General features: G+C 40.7%; 1 protein-coding gene across 7 annotated transcripts in view; it reads left to right on the top strand.

The window, feature by feature from the left end:
* The first annotated feature begins 267 nt into the window (after positions 1-267).
* odf2 (outer dense fiber of sperm tails 2) overlaps positions 268-18,810 on the top strand; it is a 41,844-nt gene continuing 23,301 nt past the window's right edge. Inside the window, exons 1-10 of one of the 7 annotated variants that reach the window (XM_062959869.1) lie at positions 268-536; positions 2,731-2,812; positions 6,138-6,263; positions 7,302-7,472; positions 9,591-9,757; positions 9,917-10,046; positions 12,757-12,888; positions 15,823-15,897; positions 16,214-16,285; positions 16,369-16,485. In XM_062959869.1, the coding sequence (XP_062815939.1) occupies positions 283-536; positions 2,731-2,812; positions 6,138-6,263; positions 7,302-7,472; positions 9,591-9,757; positions 9,917-10,046; positions 12,757-12,888; positions 15,823-15,897; positions 16,214-16,285; positions 16,369-16,485 (1,326 nt within the window). In that variant the 5' untranslated portion in view covers positions 268-282. Of the gene's footprint in view, positions 537-2,730; positions 2,813-2,878; positions 4,367-4,417; positions 6,033-6,137; positions 6,264-7,301; positions 7,473-9,578; positions 9,758-9,916; positions 10,047-12,756; positions 12,889-15,822; positions 15,898-16,213; positions 16,286-16,368; positions 16,486-18,810 lie in introns of those variants that run through there. The other 6 variants (XM_062959868.1, XM_062959874.1, XM_062959870.1 and 3 more) reach the window with 6 other exon arrangements.

Raw genomic sequence — 18,810 nt, 5'->3', positions numbered from 1 at the left:
AGGTCATACTGCGTTTTTATGCCAGTAAAGAAATAATAATTATAATACTTTTCTAAATTTATAGATTGACAGTAAGGCTTCCTCAAGTTGTATTTCCTGACTAGGCGTCAGCGGTTGCCATAGCGACAGCGCCAAGCCGGCTGCGGGGGGCGGGGCCTACTGTGACGCCACGCCCCCTCGCGGCGCCGCGGAGGGGGCGTGGTCGAGCGCGAGGCAGAGGGAGCGCGGCGAAGGCGCGAGGCGGAGGCGGGAGGAGGGTCACGTGGGGGTTTGAAAGGTCCAATGGGGGAGCGGCGTGCGGCGTGCCGGGGGCGGGGCCGGAAGTCCCCGCCGGGGAGCTGGAGCTGCGGCTGCTTCTCGGCCAGCGGGTGCGGGCGGTGCGGGAGCGAGGGCGGGCGAGGCCTCCATGGCGGAAGCACCGCCGCCAGCAGCAGCCTCGCCGCCGCCCGCACCAGCCTCGCCTCCTACCGGCGCCTCGCCCGCAGCTTCGAGGAGGTCCTCCGGCGGCGCTTCCGCGGACGCACCCGGGGCGCCTGGTGAGCGGCGCCCAAAAATCCCCTCAGAAACACGGCCTAGCACGCCCTGGGAAGCCCGGCAGCGGGGAAAATGGAACCGCGGCTCCCACAATCCCCTCAGAAATATGGGCCTAGCACGCCCTGGGAAGCCCGAACATTGGGAAAAATAGAACCGCAGCTCCCACAATCCCCTCAGAAATATGGGCCTAGCACGCCCTGGGAAGCCCGAACATTGGGAAAAATGGAACCGCAGCTCCCACAATCCCCTCAGAAATATGGGCCTTGTCGTTCAATGGAACTAGGGCTCCCTGGGAAGGCTGAGCATTGGGGAAAATGGGACTGCAGCTCCCACAGTCCCCTCATAGACATAGGCCTCGTCATTAAATGGGACTACAGTTCCCTCAGAAGCACAGCCATTGTTAAAATGGGACGGCAGCTCCCACAATCCCCTCACAAACATGTCCCTACTCGTTAAATGGGACTGCAGCTCCCTAGGAAGCCCAGGCATTGGGGAAATGGGACTACAGCTCCCACAGTCCCCTCACAGACATAGGCCTCGTCATTAAATGGGACTACAGTTCCCTAGGAAGCCCATGCATTGGGGAAATGGGACTACAGCTCCCATAGTCCCCTCATAGACATTAAATGGGACTACAGTTTGATGTTGGACTGATCCATCTGCCCATTTTATAATAGCCCCCATTTCGAGATGTTGCCAATGCTATTTTGGACTTTATTGTCCATTTCTACCGGCACATTCTGTTCTGGATTTTATGAATTAGTCTCCTGTTTTAATATTGTATGTTTTTCGTATGCTTCTTGCCGATTTTAACGATTGTTTTATTGCTATTGATGTTTTACTGGTATAATTGTTTTATAGTCATGTTACTGATATTGATTGTTTTATCGGGCTAGGCCCCATGTAAGCCGCCCCGAGTCCCTTCGGGGAGATGGGGTGGGGTATAAAAATAAAGTTACTATTATTATTATTATTATTATTATTATTATTATTATTATTACAGTTCCCTCAGAAGCACAGCCATTGTTAATATGGGACTGCAGCTCCCACAGTCCCCTTACAAACATGGGCCTTGTCGTTCAATGGAACTAGGGCTCCCTGGGAATGCTGAGCATTGGGGGAAATGGGACTGCAGCTCCCACAATCCCCTCACAAACATGTCTCTACTTGTTAAATTTATTACTTATTTATTTACTACATTTATATCCCGCTCTTCTCACCCCGAAGGGGACTCAGAGCGGCTTACAAATCGAATGAACATACAATATATTACTAGCATAGCACAATATAAGCATTAAATTACTAGATTGTACTATATCATTATATGGTAATATTATTAGTAATATTACATTTAATGTATAACATATAATTAATATTATTATATTGCATTATTAGTAGTATAATATTGTATTCCATTATAATATTATCAATATTATATATACACAATATATTATATATTTATAAATTATTATACATTATTTATATATATGAATATAAAATTAGCATATCGTGTTGCTATGGCATAGGAGACAAGATGGAACTATCTTCCTGCCCCCACACCCCCCGTTCTTCACTCTGACCCCAGAGTGGCAGTTATTCCTTGGGAATAAATGGGACTGCAGCTCCCACGATCTCCTCACAAACATGTCTCTACTCGTTAAATGGGACTACAGCTCCCTAGGAAGCCCAGGCAATTGGGAAATGGGACTACAGCTCCCACAGTCCCCTCATAGACATAGGCCTATTCATTAAATGGATCTACAATTCCCTCAGAAGCACAGCCATCGTTAAAATGGGACTGCAGCTCCCATAATCTCCTCATAGACATGGCCCTACTCATTACATGGGACTGCAGCTCCCACAGTCCCCTCACAGACATGTGCCTTGTTTCAAAATGAGACTACAACTCCCTCATAAGCACGGGCATTGTTAAAATAGGACTGCAGCTTCCATAATCCCCACACAGGCATGGGCCTACTTGTTAAATGGGACTACAGCTCCCCAGGAAGCCTGAGCATTGGGGAAAATGGTGCTGTAGCTCCCACAAACCCCTAGCAACTATGACACTACTCATAAGATGGGACTGCGGCTCCCCCAAAAAGCCTGACCATTGTTTAAATGGGACTGCAGCTCCCACAATCCTCTTACAGACATGGGCCTATTCATTAAATGGGTTTCTTATTTGTCTCCCTACAGGTTGTGTCCATCAATTCGGAGTGGAATAATTGTCACAACTCGAAGAAAATCATTATCAGACTGTGAGACATTCCTTGAAGCTGTATGTTATTTTCCCATTTAGCATTATCTTTTTTTTTTTGCCCTGAGTATGCTTAGTTGTAGTGGTAATTTTTAAAAAAAAGGTAGTTGCCACATGTTTGCAAGGAGGTGGAAATGTACTGCTAGAGACCGTATTCTGGATGGAGCCACAAAAGCTTGGTGGTTGCAGCATTCTGGGAGTTGGTCCAAACAAAAAAAAGTAACTTATTCACATCTGAGTATGACTGTGGCGGTAATGGGGGATGTTCCCAAAATAATATGGAGGCAAAGAGTTAGAAACCTAGTGAAGAAAACGGTAGATTATTCTCTAGCAAACTTGGATTGAGCATTATCAATTACTATTATCATTATTGACACAAATACAATAATAATAATTATTACAGTAGAGTCTTACTTATCCAACGTTCTGGATTATCCAAGGCATTTTTGTAGTCAATGTTTTCAATATATCGTGATATTTTGGTGCTAAATTCGTAAATACAGTAATTACAACATAACATTACTGCGTATTGAACTACTTTTTCTGTCAAATTTGTTATAAAACATGATGTTTTGGTGCTTAATTTGTCAAATCATAACCTATTTTGATGTTTAATAGGCTTTTCCTTAATCCCTGCTTATTATCCAAGATATTTGCTTATCCAAGCTTCTGCCGACCCGTTTAGCTTGGATAAGTGAGACTCTACTGTATGTGGTAATAACAATAAATTATTATTATTGTTGACACAAAGACAGTAATAATAAATAATACTAAATTATTATTATTACTTTTTGTGTCTATAATAATAATAATTATCAGTCACCTCGTGTTTACAATATTTATATGGTGCACTTTACCCAGTCTGCTTTTACAACCTCTCTGTTTTAATCCGTGTTTTTATTAAGTTTTTGTCATTGATTTTTATTGGGTAATATTTAAATTTTTATAATTGTGCATGTCTCTTATCTATTGTAGTGTTTTATATTGTTATTGTTTTTATTCGGGCTTGGCCCCGTGTAAGCCGCCCTGAGTCCCCTTAGGGGAGATAGAGGCGGGGTATAAAAGTTATTATTATTGGGTTGCTGTGAGTTTTCTGGCCCATATGGCCATGTTCCAGAAGCATTATCTCCTGACGTTTCCCCCCACATCTGTGGCAGGCATCCTCAGAGGTTGTGAGGTCTGTTGGAAACTAGGCAAATGGGGTTTATATCTGTGAAATAATGTGTCCAATGGGAGAAATATTTTTTTGTCTGTTTGAGGCAAGTGTGAATGTTGCAGTTGGCCGGCTTGATTAGCATTGAATAGCCTTGCAGCTTCGAAGTCTGGCTGCTTCCTGCCTTTTTCTTCTTTCATGATTTGTGGCTCGTGGATTTGTTGTTGTTATTCCCAGTCTACTTATTCGCAGGTCTTTTCCTCCCCCCGCTCCACCGAGCGCCCTTCCCCGCCTCCCGGAGAAGAACCATGAAGAGCCGCTCCGCCACCCCCCCTTTGCACGTCCATGTGGATGAAAATACCCCTGTCCATGTCCATATTAAAAAGGGTCAGAAAACGCCACCTCCACCCGCCAGAGCCCAGGTATGCGCTTGCCTCCCGGTGCCTTCATTGGCTCTGCTGCTGAAAGAGCAGGTGCTCAGCCCAAGCACCAGTGGGAGCCCCAGGCTTGCATCTGCCACTGCCGGCATCAGGAACACCAAGCAGGAGGCAGTGGCGTGCCTTTGCTTGATGGGCTGCTGTGAGTTTTTCAGGCTGTAGGAAATGTCAGGAGACTTCTCTCAAGTTAAGTCCTTATTTATGAAATCTGAGCTTTCCAAACTATGTGTTGCAACACGTGTGTGTGTTGGGTGCAGCTTGTAGTGTGAGAATAAATTTGGAGGTGGGGGTAGATGTGATGGGGTGGGATATGAGTTTTAAAGGATTTTAAAGGTGGCACAGTGTGTTAAGAGTTGAGCTGCTGAACTTGCGGACCAAAAGCTCCCAGGTTCAAATCCCAGGAGCTGAATGAGCACCCGCTGTTAGCCCCAGCTCCTGCCAACCTAGCAGTTCGAAAACATGCAAATGTGAGTAGATCAATAGGTGCCGCTCCGGCGGGAAGGTAACGGCGCTCCATGCAGTTATGCCATCCACATGACCTTGGAGGTGTCCTGAAAGCTACCAGGTTCGAATCCCACCCGGGGAGAGTGTGGATGAGCTCCCTCTATCAGCTCCAGCTCCATGCGGGGACATGAGAGAAGCCTCCCACAAGGATGGTAAAACATCAAAACAGCCGGGCAATGTCTCCTGGGCAACGTCCTTGCAGACAGCCAATTCCCTCACTCCAGAGGCAATTCTGGTTGCTCCTGACACGAAAAAAAATCTTTTCCAAAGAAGATTCACAGTGGCTATGTATCTGTTATTATTATTATTATTGTTGTTGTTGTTGTTGTTATTATTACTATTATTAATACATCGTGATATTTTGGTGCTAAATTCATAAATAAAGTAATTACTACATAGCATTACTGTGTATTGAACTACTTTTTCTGTCAAATTTGTTGTATAACATGATGTTTTGGTGCCTAATTTGTAAAATCATAACCTAATTTGATGTTTAATAGGATTTTCCTTAATCCCTCCTTATTATCCAACATATTCACTTATCCAACGTTCTGCCAGCCTGTTTATGTTGGATAAGTGAGACTCTACTGTATATACAATATACTGTATTATATTATTATATATTATAGTATATTATATACTATATTATATACTATATTATTATTATTATTAGCATAGCATGCTACTGGGGAGAAGGGCCCAGTTATATTGTATTATTATTAGTATTATATTGTATTACATTATAATATTATTGTTAATTTGGTAGCATCAGCTTTTGTAGACTTGAACGGAATGATTTGGAGATGGATTGTGGCCTACCAACCTCAAAGTTTCAGGCCCCCAATAATCCCAGTTGTAGAAGGCCATGAAATTGAGTTGTAGGGTGTCCTTTTTCCCGGCCACCAACTAGATCTAATTTTCCCAGAGCAACCGATATTATTATTATTAGAGTAACCAAGGCCTGTGTCTTGCATCATAAGAGCCCAAGCAACCTGGGTGATGTCACAATGAGTGCCAGTGACCAAGAACAAACGCTGCTTGCAGCCTGGTCCTTTACTCTCCTAGCTATGCGGTACCTATCTTTCCTTTTCCTGAGCGTGGTTACTGCGACCGCACTGTGATGTAGAATGCGGAGCTGTTTCTCGTGGTACTGTGTCTTGGAGTGGTTTGGCAGGGGGGCGGAGGGGGCCGGGACCCTCTCCGGCCAGGGCGTTGCTAATACAATGTGTCCTCCTCTTCTCCCGTCCTGCAGCAAAAGCACAAGCAAAAAATGAAAGGGGATACCGTGAATGTGCGCCGCAGTGTCCGAGTTAAAACCAGAGTCCCCTGGATGCCCCCTGGCAAAACATCTTGCAGAGAGTCATCATACAAGTGGGAGGTAAGCGGGCAACAACCGCCTGCCTTCGGGGTGGGCGTTCGATAACAACGAAAGAGTTCGCTGTGTGTTGATATGTTTTAGCGAGCCAAAGACGCTCTGTTTTGACCTCTCCCCAAGGCCTGCGCTGCTTTGTGGTTTGCTAGAAATGTCATAAATGCAATATTATGTCCCCAAATAATAACCTGATATTGTGGCTACATACAGACCCTGAGAAACATCATTAGCAGGAATGATGGTGTTGTTGTTATTTATTTGTTTATTTATATCCCGCTTTTCTTCCGTGGGTGGGATTCCTTTCCAATGTCTTAATAATAATAATAATCTTTATATCATTATTATTAATTTCCTGCTTTTCTCCTGTGGGTGGGATTCCTTTCCAATATCTTAATAATAATAATAATAATAATAATAATAATAATAATAATAATAATAAAGATCTCAGCCGGCATTTGGATCCTGCTGGGATCCTCGTGCATCATCCGAAAATACATCACACAGTCCTAGACACTTGCGAAGTGTTCGACTTGTGATTTTGTGATACGAAATCCAGCATATCTATCTTGTTTGCTGTGTTATACAATAAAATAATAATAATTTATTTCATTATTATTAATTTCTATCCCGCTTTTCTCCCGTGGGTGGGATTCCTTTCCAATATCTTAATAATAATAATAATAATAATTTATTTCATTATTATAAATTTCTATCCAGGTTTTCTCCCATGGGTGGGATTCCTTTCCAATATCTTAATAATAATAATCTTTATTTATATCCCGCCTCAACTCCCCGAAAGGACTTGGGGTGGCTTACAACATAAATAATTACAATGAATAATATATGCAAAATGAGAAATGTTTCTCTATATAAAAGAGAAAAACAGAATAAAACAAAATATTCTAAACTCTAAAGAGGCCTCAAACAACCTTTAAAAGGCACCAAATGGCTAGGGGGGCAGTCATGAAGTGATTTGACCAGCTTAAAATACTAATGAGGCTTGGGTGGGTTGATAATAATAATAACAACGTCCTCTTTGGCCAGGGACCGACCCATCGCCTGGAAATCACTCCTCCAGATTCCGAGAAATTACTGTCCGTGCTTCGCCTGAGTGACCTTTCCACCGACGAGGAGGACGCCGTTCATTGTAAGATGAACAAGTATGAGAAGAAGATCGACAGTTTGCTGAACGTGGTAGGCACCCTGAAGAACGAGGTGAGCACATTGGAGAGGGGAGCTGAACTGGCCCCTTGCCCACCTAGCCTTAGCACTTCTATTCTCAGTAGAAAAGCCATTTTAGGGATGAGGCATTGAGTAAACTGCCATTCTGGACCAGAATTAAGAAGGCGGGGCCAGGAAGACATCTTTCCACCATGTCTCCTGTATCAATTTAATGATATAGTAATATAGAATACTCAGATTATACTATACTAATATGATAATATAGTGTATATACATATAATATTGATAATATTATGATGTAACACAGTGTAATAATAATCATCATCATACACTTGTAATTGTATATTTGTGTTACATGTAATATTACTAATATTGCAATATAGTCGTATAGTACAACATAATAATATATAGTGCTTATATTAGTATACTAATAATATAATATATTGTATGTACCGTATATACTCGGATATAAGGCGACCCGAATATAAGCCGAGGCATCTAATTTTACCACAAAAAAACCTGGGAAATCATTGACTCGAGTATAAGCCGAGGGTGGGAAATTTCAGAAATAAAAATAGATACCAAAGAATTACATTAATTGAGGCATCAGTAGGTTAAATGTTTTTGAATATTTACATCAAGCTCTAATTTGAGATAAGACTGTCTTACTCTGATTAAATCATTATTCTCATCTTCTTCAATGTAAATGTGTATGTATCCTTTTAATAATAATAGAGTAAAATAATACATGTAATAATAAATAGAGTAGAATAATAAATGTAGTAATAATAAGATCAGAGTGAAATAATGAATGTAATAATAATAATAATAATAATAATAATAATAAAGTAAAATAAATGTAATAGCAGCAATAATAAGAGTACAATAATAAATGTAATAATAATAGAATAAAGTAATAAATGTAATAATACCAATAATAATAGAGAAAAATAATAAATGTACCATATATTTCGAGTATATGCTGACCCAAATATAAGCCAACCAGGATCCTCACCCAAGTTTAAGCCGAGGGGGGCTTTTTCAGTCTTAAAAAAAGGGCTGAAAAACTAGGCTTATATTCGAGTATATACAGTATATATAACTTAAAAGCCGCCCTGAGTCCCCTTTGGGGTGAGAAGGACGGGATATAAATGTCGCTAACAAATAAATAATAAATAGTACAATATAGTTATATATAATGCTTATATTGTGCTATACTAATAATAAAATACATTGTATCTATATATAACTTGTAAGCCGCCCTGAGTCCCCTTCGGGGTGAGAAGGGTGGGATATAAATGTTGCTAACTAATAAATAATACAATATAGTAATATATAACGCTTACATTCTGCTATACTAATGATATAATATACTAGCTTTGCCCGGCCACGCGTTGCTGTGGCTTATGCTTTCAGAGTGTTGCTCTTTATTTACTGTCCTGATTTTAGAGATTATATTGTTCTGTATTATTATATCACAATAATTATTACATATTATATTTATAATCTTATATTATCTGCTTAGAACTGGATTATATGAGGCCCCTTCTTCACAGCTGTATAAAATGCACACTGAAGTGGATTATATGGCAGTGTGGAGTCCAAATAATCCAGTTCAAAACAGATAATACAAGATTATAAATGGGTTATATATATAGATTGTATGTATATATAACTTTGAGTCTCCTTGGGGGTTAGAAGGGTGGGATATAACTGTCGCTAACAAATAATAAATAGTACAATATAGTAATATATAATGCTTACATTGTGCTATACTAATAATATAGTATATTGTATGTATATATAACATGTAAGCCGCCCTTTGTCCCCTTCAGGGTGAGCAGGGCGGGATATAAATGTCGCTAATAAATAAATAAATCAGAATATGAGTCTTGCCGGGATATAGAAGAAGGAGATAATGATGATAGTGATGATGATAATAGGGTAGCTGGCAACGCTCACCTCTCTTTTTGGCCCGTTTTGTTTTTGCTTTGCTTTTGGCACACACTCAGTGTGTGATTCTGGAGGCCGATGCCCGTTAAGATAGGTGGTGCCTATAAAGGTATCCATGTGCAATTCATCGTTTACAATTGACCGGGTGGCTTAAAGCCACCCCCTCTGTCTATTGAATGAGTGTAGCTGTGTCCGCAGGTCAAGATGCCCAAGCGGGACGACTCGCGGTGTGTGGCCAAGCGCCTCCTCGACGAGCAGAAGGACGAGCTGGAGGAGGTCACGCAGGAGCTGGTGGAGACCGAGCACGAGAACACCGTCCTCCGGCGCAACATCGAGCGCATGAAGGAGGAGAAAGACCTGAGCATGTAATTACGTTCCCGAGCATAGTGGGCTTTGGGAGACTCTCCTTGCAATCCCTGAACACCCTGAACACGCCTGATCTTGGAAGCTAAGCAGGGTCAGGCCTGGCTAGTACTTGGATGGGAGTCCCACCTCCTTGCTGAGTTGCCTCTCTTCCCTCCCAGACTCCAGAAGCGGCACTTAATGCACGAAAAGGAGTGCTTGATGGCCAAGCTGGTGGAGGCGGAGATGGACGGAGCGGCGGCTTCCAAGCAGATTCAAGCCCTGAAGGACACAATCTGCAAACTGAAATCGGTACTTATAAAAATTATTATTATTACTGTGTATTTATTATTGTTGTTGTTTTTATTCTTGTTATTATCATGGCCAGTTATAAGAATTATTAATTATTATTGCTGTATATTATTATTATGTATTTATTATTAGAATCATAGAATAGTAGAGTTGGAAGAGACCACATGGGCCATCCAGTCCAACCCCCTGCTAAGAAGCAGGAAATCGCATTCAAAGCACCCCCGACAGATGGCCATCCAGCCTCTGCTTAAAAGCCTCCAAAGAAGGAGCCTCCACCACGGCCCTGGGGAGAGAGTTCCACTGTCGAACAGCCCTTCTCACAGTGAGGAAGTTCTTCCTGATGTTCAGGTGGAATCTCTTTCCTGTAGTTTGAAGCCATTGTTCCCTTGTGTCCTAGTCTGCAGGGCCGCAGAAAACAAGCTCCCTCCCTCCTCCCTATGACTTCCCTTCACGTATTTGTACATGGCTATCATGTCTCCTCTCAGCCTTCTCTTCTGCAGGCTAAACATGCCCAGCTCTTTAAGCCGCTCCTCATAGGGCTTGTTCTCCAGACCCTTCATCATTTTAGTCGCCCTCCTCTGGACGCTTTCCAGCTTGTCAACATCTCCCTTCAACTGTGGTGCCCAAAATTGGACACAGTATTCCAGGTGTGGTCTGACCAAGGCAGAATAGAAAGAGGGGGAGCAGGACTTCCCTGGATCTAGACGCTATTCCCCTATTGATGCAGGCCAGAATCCCATTGGCTTTTTTAGCAGCCGCATCACATTGTTGGCTCATGTTTAACTTGTTGTCCACAAGGACTCCAAGGTCTTTTTCGCACACACTGCTGTCAAGCCAGGCATCGTCCCCCATTCTGTATCTTTGATTTCCATTTTTCCATTATTTTATTATGACACAGCAAACAAAATAGATATGCTGGATTTCGTATCTATTTTGTTTGCTGTGTCATAATAAAATAATAATAATAATAATAATTATTTTATTTTATGACACAGCAAAAGATAGATATGCTGGATTTCGTTGCACAAAATCACAAGTCGAACACTTCTCAAGTGTCTAGGACTGTGTGATGTATTTTCGGATGATGCTGCAGATCCCAGTAGGATAGCCTTTTGCAGTTGGCAGATCGTGATTTTGTCAATGTCTATTGTTGAGCACACTGGGTACTGTGCCAAAAGATCTCAGCCGGCATTTGGAACCATGTATTTATTATTATTATTTTATTGTATGACACAGCAAAAAGATAGATATGCTGGATTTCGTATCACAAAATCCCAAGTCGAACACTTCCCAAGTGTCTAGGACTGTGTGATGTATTTTCGGATGATGTGTGCAGATCCCAGTAGGGTGGCCTTTTGCAGTTGGCAGATCGCGATTTTGTCAATGTCTATGGTTGAGCACACTGGGTACCATGCCAAAAGATGGCCATCTGTTGATGACAGAACTGCGCCTGGTGGTTGACTGATACTATCAACTATTTTATTCTTGTTTTATATTGTATTACTGTTTTTATCTTTTATACCGTGAATTATATTTATATTGTTGTTTATTTCATCAATGTTATTCTGGCCTTTGCCCCATGTAAGTCGCCCCGAGTCCCCACGGGGAGATGGTGGCGGGGTATAAATAAAGTTTTATTATTATTATTTTATGTTGGGGGTGCTTTAATTGTGTGTTTCCTGCATGGCAGAATAAAGGGTGTTGGGCTGGATGGCCTCAGGTTTTTTCTATTATTATTATTATTATTATTATTATTATTATTATTATTATTATTATTATTATTTTATTATGACACAGCAAACAAGATAGACATGCTGGATTTCGTATCACAAAATCACAAGTCAAACACTTCCCAAGTGTCTAGGACTGTGTGATGTATTTTCGGATGATGCGTGCAGATCCCAGTAGGGTGGCCTTTTGCAGTTGGCAGATTGTGATTTTGTCAATGTCTATTGTTGAGCACACTGGGTACTGTGCCAAAAGATCTCAGCCGGCATTTGGAACCATGTATTTATTATTATTATTATTATTATTATTATTATTATTATTATATTGATTTCATGGCCAGTTATAGGAATTATTAATTATTATTATTATTGCTCTATATTATTATGTAATTATTATTATTATTATTATTATTATTATTATTATTATTATGGCTTTTATAGCCAGAATCACTGGGTTGCTGTGAGTTTTCTGGGCTGTCTGGCCATATTCCAGAAGCATTCTCTCCTGACGTTTCGCCCACATTTATGGCACACATCTTTGAGGTCTGTTGGAAACTAGGCTGACTGTGATTTTTATTCTATTTATCAATTTTAACCAAATTGTTTTGTTTTCATGATGTTCTTTTTCTGCGTTAAGTTATTGTATATTGTATGTTGTTTTGCACCGGTTGGAAACTGCTCTGAGTCCCTTCGAGGAGACAGAGCGGTATACAAATAAAGTTTTTATTTTATTATTTATTGTAAGCCAGTGAGGTTTATATATCTGTGGAATAATGTCCAGGGTGGGAGAAAGTTTGAATGTTGATATTGGCCACCTTGATTAGCCTTACAGCTTTAAAGCCTGGCTGCTTCCTGCCTGGGGGAATCCTTTGATGGGAGGTGTTAGCTGGCCCTGATTGTTTCCTGTCACAGCCCTGTTGAAGTTTTACTGTTCAATAGCACATCTAAGTGCCTCATTTCTCTTCTGCGTCCCCCGATTTCAGGAGAAGCACATGACGGTTTCCGACATCAACACTCTCACGCGGCAAAAAGAGCTGCTGTTGCAGAAACTGAGTACTTTTGAAGAGACCAACCGAACCCTCCGGGACCTGCTTCGAGAGCAACAGGGTCGGGAGGTGAGCATTTCCTAGGATTATTACTCTTACAATATTTATTTATACCCTGTTTTATACCCGCAAAGCGGCTTGACATAAAAGCATTAGGATACAATTTAATATATAGCCGCCCTGAGTCCCCTTGGGGAGAAGGGTGGGGTAGAAATATTGGAAATAAATATACAAACACGCAAAAATTAAAACAGAATTAAATACAGCATTTAAAAATTCAGAGTTAAAATCCATCAAAAAATATTCAAAGTTAAAAACAAGTGGGAATATTTTGAAGTGGAAGGGGTCCTTGTATCATTATTATTATTATTATTATTTTACTAATAATATTACTTTATTATTATACTATTATTACTATTATTATATTAATAATATTATTATGTTATTCGTTGTTTTATACTGTTATTATTACTATATTATTATTATACTAATAATGGTATTTTGAAGTGGAAGGGGCCCTTGTATCATGATTATTATTATTATTATTGTACTAATAATATTACTTTACTAGCTGTGCCCGGCCACGCGTTGCTGTGGCTTAGTCTGGTGGTGTTGGTCAGTCTACATTAGGTTGTATTGATGCTGTGACCTCCACCTTCTTTATACTCATATTAGTCGTAGTATTTGAAGTCTGTTACCTTCTTCAATTTTTGTGTTGATTGATAATTGCTTGAGATCCCTGTTGTCTTTGGTTTGTTGTTAATTGTAATGTCTGATTCTGCTGAGTGTGGTTTATATTTTTATTGTGGTACAATAGTCCTTTTTTGTTTTGCCTGTGTAGGTGTTTATTATTATTGTTGTTGTAGTGGTCATGAAGGTTGGATAAGTTAGATGCTACTGTATTGTTTTTTGGAGGCCCAGTGTAGCACTGACTGGCCTCTTAGCCTCAGTGCCTGGCTGTTTCTTGCCTGTGATGGTGTTGATTCTTGTTGTTGTTGTTGTTGTCATTGTTATTATTGTAATTGTTTTTTTGGAGGCCAAGTGTGAATGTAGGGATTGGGGAGGTGGATGAGTTGTGTTGTCAATTGTTGTATTTGTTATAGTCACGATGCATTGTTGTGAGTTTTGTGGGTCTGGATTGTGGTTTTGTGGTGTGGTTGTGTTGTTACAACTGAGAGGCAAGGCTTTTGTGTTGTGTTGTGAAGTTTTGTATTTCTGGGGCGTTTAGTTGTGTGCCAAGTTTTGTATTTCTGGGGCGTTTAGTTGTGTTGTTATAGTCACGATGCATTGTTGTGAGTTTTGTGGGTCCGGATTGTGGTTTTGTGGTATGGTTGTGTTGTTACAACCAGGAGGCAAGGTTTTTGCGTTGTGTTGCCAAGTTTTGTATTTCTGGGGCGTTTAGTTGTGTGCCAAGTTTTGTATTTCTGGGGCGTTTAGTTGTGTTGTTATAGTCATGATGCATTGTTGTGAGTTTTGTGGGTCTGGATTGTGGTTTTGTGGTGTGGTTGTGTTGTTACAACTGAGAGGCAAGGCTTTTGTGTTGTGTTGCGAAGTTTTATATTTCTGGGGCGTTCAGTTGTGTGCCAAGTTTCGTATTTCTGGGGCGTTTAGTTGTGTTGTTATAGTCACGATGCGTTGTTGTGAGTTTTATGGGTCTGGATTGTGGTTTTGTGGTGTGGTTGTGTTGTTACAACCTGGAGGGAAGGCTTTTGCGTTGTGTTGCCAAGTTTTGTATTTACGGGGCGTTTAGTTGTGTTGTTATAGTCACAATGCGTTGTTGTGAGTTTTGTGGGTCCTGTGTGGTTTTGTGGTGTGGTTGTGTTGTTACAACTGGGAGGCAAGGCTTTTGCATTGTGTTGCCAAGTTTTGTATTTCTGGGGCGTTTAGTTGTGTTGTTATTGCATGATGCGTTGTTGTGAGTTTTGTGGGTCTGGATTGTGGTTTTGTGGTGTGGTTGTGTTGTTGTAACCTGGAGGCAAGCCTTTTGCATTGTGTTGCCAAATTTCGTATTTCTGGGATGTTTAGTTTTGTTGTTATAGTCACTGCGCAAACAACTTTATCATTTTATATATATAGATTATTATACTATTATTACTATTATTATACTAATAATATTTTTATGTTATTAGTAGTGTTATACTGTTATTATTACTATATTATTAATATACTAATAATGGTATTATATTATTATTAGTAGTAGCGATGGGGGATGGTGGCGGGGGAAGAGAAGGGATCTATGTTAATTGCTGTAATAACATGTTTCATGCATATGTCTATGTTGTATGTTTTTATAATTTTAATGGTTTTAATCTACAGTTGTATGTTTTTGATTTAGATATGTGATATATTTTTATATATATGTAAGGCATTGAATTTTGTCATTTATTATGTTGTAAACCGCTTTGAGTCCCCCCCAGGGGTGAGAAAAGCGGTATAGAAATGCAAATAATAATAATAATAATAATAATAATAATAATAATAATAATAATAATAATAATAAAATAATACAGTAGAGTCTCACTTGTCCACCATAAACGGGCCGGCAGAATGTTGGTTAAGCGAATATGTTGGATAATAAGGAAAGATTAAGAAAACGCCTATTAAACATCAAAATAGGTTATGATTTTACAAATTAAGCACCAACAAATTTGACAGAAAAAGTAGTTCAATACACAGTAATGCTATGTAGTAATTACTGTATTTACGAATTTAGCACCAAAATATCACAATGCGTTGAAAACATTGACTACAAAAATGCGTTGGATAATCCAGAATGTTGGATAAGTGAGACTCTACTGTAGTATTATACTACTACTATTATTATTATTATTTTATTATTATATGGTTTATACTCCGTTTTATCTCTCCCGGAGGAGACTCGAAAGCAGCTTGATCTAAAAGCCGTCCAGTCCGACCCTAAAACATGGGAATGCAATGGGAATTTCTGAAAAATATAAACATGAAATGCATGAATCCTTTCTCCGTCCTCCTCTTCTTTTACAGAAAGATTCTCACAAATTAGCGGAGCAGCAAGCGGCACTCATGAAAAGGCTGGCTGATTCAGATGCGGAGAAAGCGGTGAATATAAACCAGAGTTCACTGTGTGTCTTGTGTTTGTGGTTTGTCTTTTTCTGCCTGCATATCACTGAAGGTTTTTCCCACCGAGTAACTGTCGAGGGACAAGGGAGCCAAGTTGTGAAGGGTGTCCATTCCCTAATATTAATATTTTGGTGTCAATTCCACAATATTCCCTAATTTCTGCAAAGGAAAATCCTTCCACCTGTTATTTCACTTTTTCTTGTTCCATTTACACGCCAGTGTCGGCCTTTTCGGAACGGCTTCCTCTGTGCCTGTGATTCTTTTTGTGTGTTTTGCTTTTTCTTTGTCCTTTCAGCAATTGTTGAAGAAGTTGCAAGAGAAAGAGAAGGAAGTGGACGATCTGTTGGTTCAGATCCAGACGGAAAAGGTAACTCTGCACATATCTTAAGTGGTTTAAAAAGCGAAGCCTCTGCCTCCCTGATTCCCTTTCTGTTTGCGTCCTCTCTTCAGGACCAAGCCAAGACGGCGGCGGAGCTCACGAAATCCATGGAAGCCGTGAGGGGACATTTGCAAGCGCAGCTGCGGAATAAGGAAGCGGAGAACCACCGCTTGGGCATCCAGATTCGGGTACGGCTCCCTTCTTGGATGGCGGCAGAGGGCTGGGTTTCCGCTTGCGGGGAGATCGGGGTGCAATGGGCTGAAACGGTTCCAAACAACATGTGGAGCGTCCGTTTCATTTTAAATGCTCCCTCTTATTTTTCTTCCTTGAGAAACAGCTGCAGAAGGAGTTTCTGCTATTATTATTGTTGTTGTTGTTACAAAACCTGGATGGCCATCTGTTGATAGAATTGCACCTGGTGGTTGACTGATACTATCAACTGTTTTATTCTTGTTTTATATTGTACTAGCTGTGCCCGGCCACGCGTTGCTGTGGCAAAGTGGTGGTGGTATTGCTTAAAAATTGTTGTGGAATTTTTATTTGACGTTATTTGTATTTTTTAAATTAATTTTATTGTAAGTTCAAAGCAGATAATATAAGATTATAAATGGCTCATATAGCTGTGTGGAAGGAGCTTGAGTGTACACTGCCATATAATCCAGTGCAAATCAGATAATGTGTGGAAGAGGCCTAAGTGAGACCTAACTCTGCCTGTCCCCTGGGCTGAGTGGGTTGCTAGTGGGCAGAGCTTAGCCTTCTAACTGGCAGCAATTGGATAAAAACAATTATTCCTCTCCCTGTAATTAGGACTTTATTTTTCTTTTCTTTTTTTTGTCGGCACCTAGGGGCAAGGATTTTGGGTTGTGTTGCCAAGTTTCGTGTGTTTGGGTCATGTAGTTGCATTGTTGTGCATCTTTGCCGGGTTTTTTTGGTTTTGTGGTTCTCGATTGTGTTTTTCTGGTGTGGTTGTGTTGTAACAACCGTGAGGCAAGGCTTTTGCATTGTGTTGCCAAGTTGTGTTGTTACAGTCAACAACTTTACCCTTTTATATATATATAGATCATTGTATTTATCTTTTATACTGTGAATTGTATATATATTGTTGTTTATTTCATCAATGTTGTTTGGGCTTTTGCCCCATGTAAGCCGCACCGAGTCCCCACGGGGAGATGGTGGCGGGGTATAAATAAAGTTTAATTATTATTATTTTATGTTGGGGGTGCTTTAATTGTGCGTTTCCTGCATGGCAGAATAAAGGGTGTTGGGCTGGATGGCCTCAGGTTTTTTCTATTATTATTATTATTATTATTATTATTATTATTATTATTATTATTATTGACACAACGACGTTGTATGACACAGCAAACAAGATAGTCATGCTGGATTTCGTTTCACAAAACCACAAGTCGAACACTTCCCAAGTGTCTAGGACTGTGTGATGTATTTTCGGATGATGCGTGCAGATCCCAGCAGGGTGGCCTTTTGCAGTTGGCAGATCGTAATTTTGTCAATGTCTACGTTTCCAAATGCCGGCTGAGATCTTTTGGCACGGCACCCAGTGTGCCCATCACCACTGGGACCACCTGCACTGGTTTCTGCCAGAGTCTTTGAAGTTCAATCTTGAGGTCCTGAGAGCGGCTGAGTTTTTCCTGTTGTTTTTCATCAATGCGACTGTCACCTGGGATGGCAACATCAATTATCCAAACCTTGTTCTTTTCCACAACTGTGATGTCTGGTGTGTTGTGTTCCAGAACTTTGTCAGTCGGGATTCGGAAGTCCCACAGTATCTTTGCGTGTTCATTTTCCACGACCTTTGCTGGTTTGTGATCCCACCAGTTCTTTGCTGCTGGGAGGTGGGACTTGAGGCATAAGTTCCAATGGATCATTTGTGCCACACAGTTGTGCCTCTGTTTGTAGTCTGTGCAATTTTCTTACAGCAGCTGAGGATATGATCAATGGTTTCGTCAGCTTCCTTGCACAGTCTGCATTTTGGGTCATCAGCTGATTTTTCGATCTTGGCCTTAATTGCCTTTGTTCTGATGTCTTGCTCCTGGGCTGCAAGGATCAGGCCTTCTGTCTCCTTCTTCAGGGTCCCATCCGTGAGCCAGAGCCAGGTCTTCTCCTTGTCAGCTTTTCCTTCAATTTTGTCAAGGAACTTTCCATGCAATGTTTTGTTGTGCCAGCTGTCAGCTCTAGTTTGTAGTGTGGCTTTCTTGTACTGGTTTTTTGTCTGCTGTGCTTTGAGGAGTTTCTGATTTTTGACTTCAATCAAAGCAGGTTCTTCACTTGGCTTTACATGTTCTGCCAGGGCATGTTCTTCTTCTTTGACTGCTTGTTTTACTTGTAAGAGTCCTCTGCCCCCTGATCTTCTCGGCAGATATAGCTGGTCAACATCACTGCGAGGGTGCAGTGAATGATGAATGGTCATGAGTTTTCTTGTTTTTCTGTCCAAATTGTCCAGTTCCGCCTGTGTGCAATTTATAATGCCAGCAGTATATCTTATGACAGGTATG

This window comes from Anolis carolinensis, unplaced genomic scaffold (assembly GCF_035594765.1).
Source record: "Anolis carolinensis isolate JA03-04 unplaced genomic scaffold, rAnoCar3.1.pri scaffold_7, whole genome shotgun sequence".
Lineage (NCBI taxonomy): Eukaryota > Metazoa > Chordata > Lepidosauria > Squamata > Dactyloidae > Anolis > Anolis carolinensis.
The sequence above is the reverse complement of the archived record's forward strand: the minus strand, read 5'-3'. Positions and strand labels throughout refer to the sequence as shown.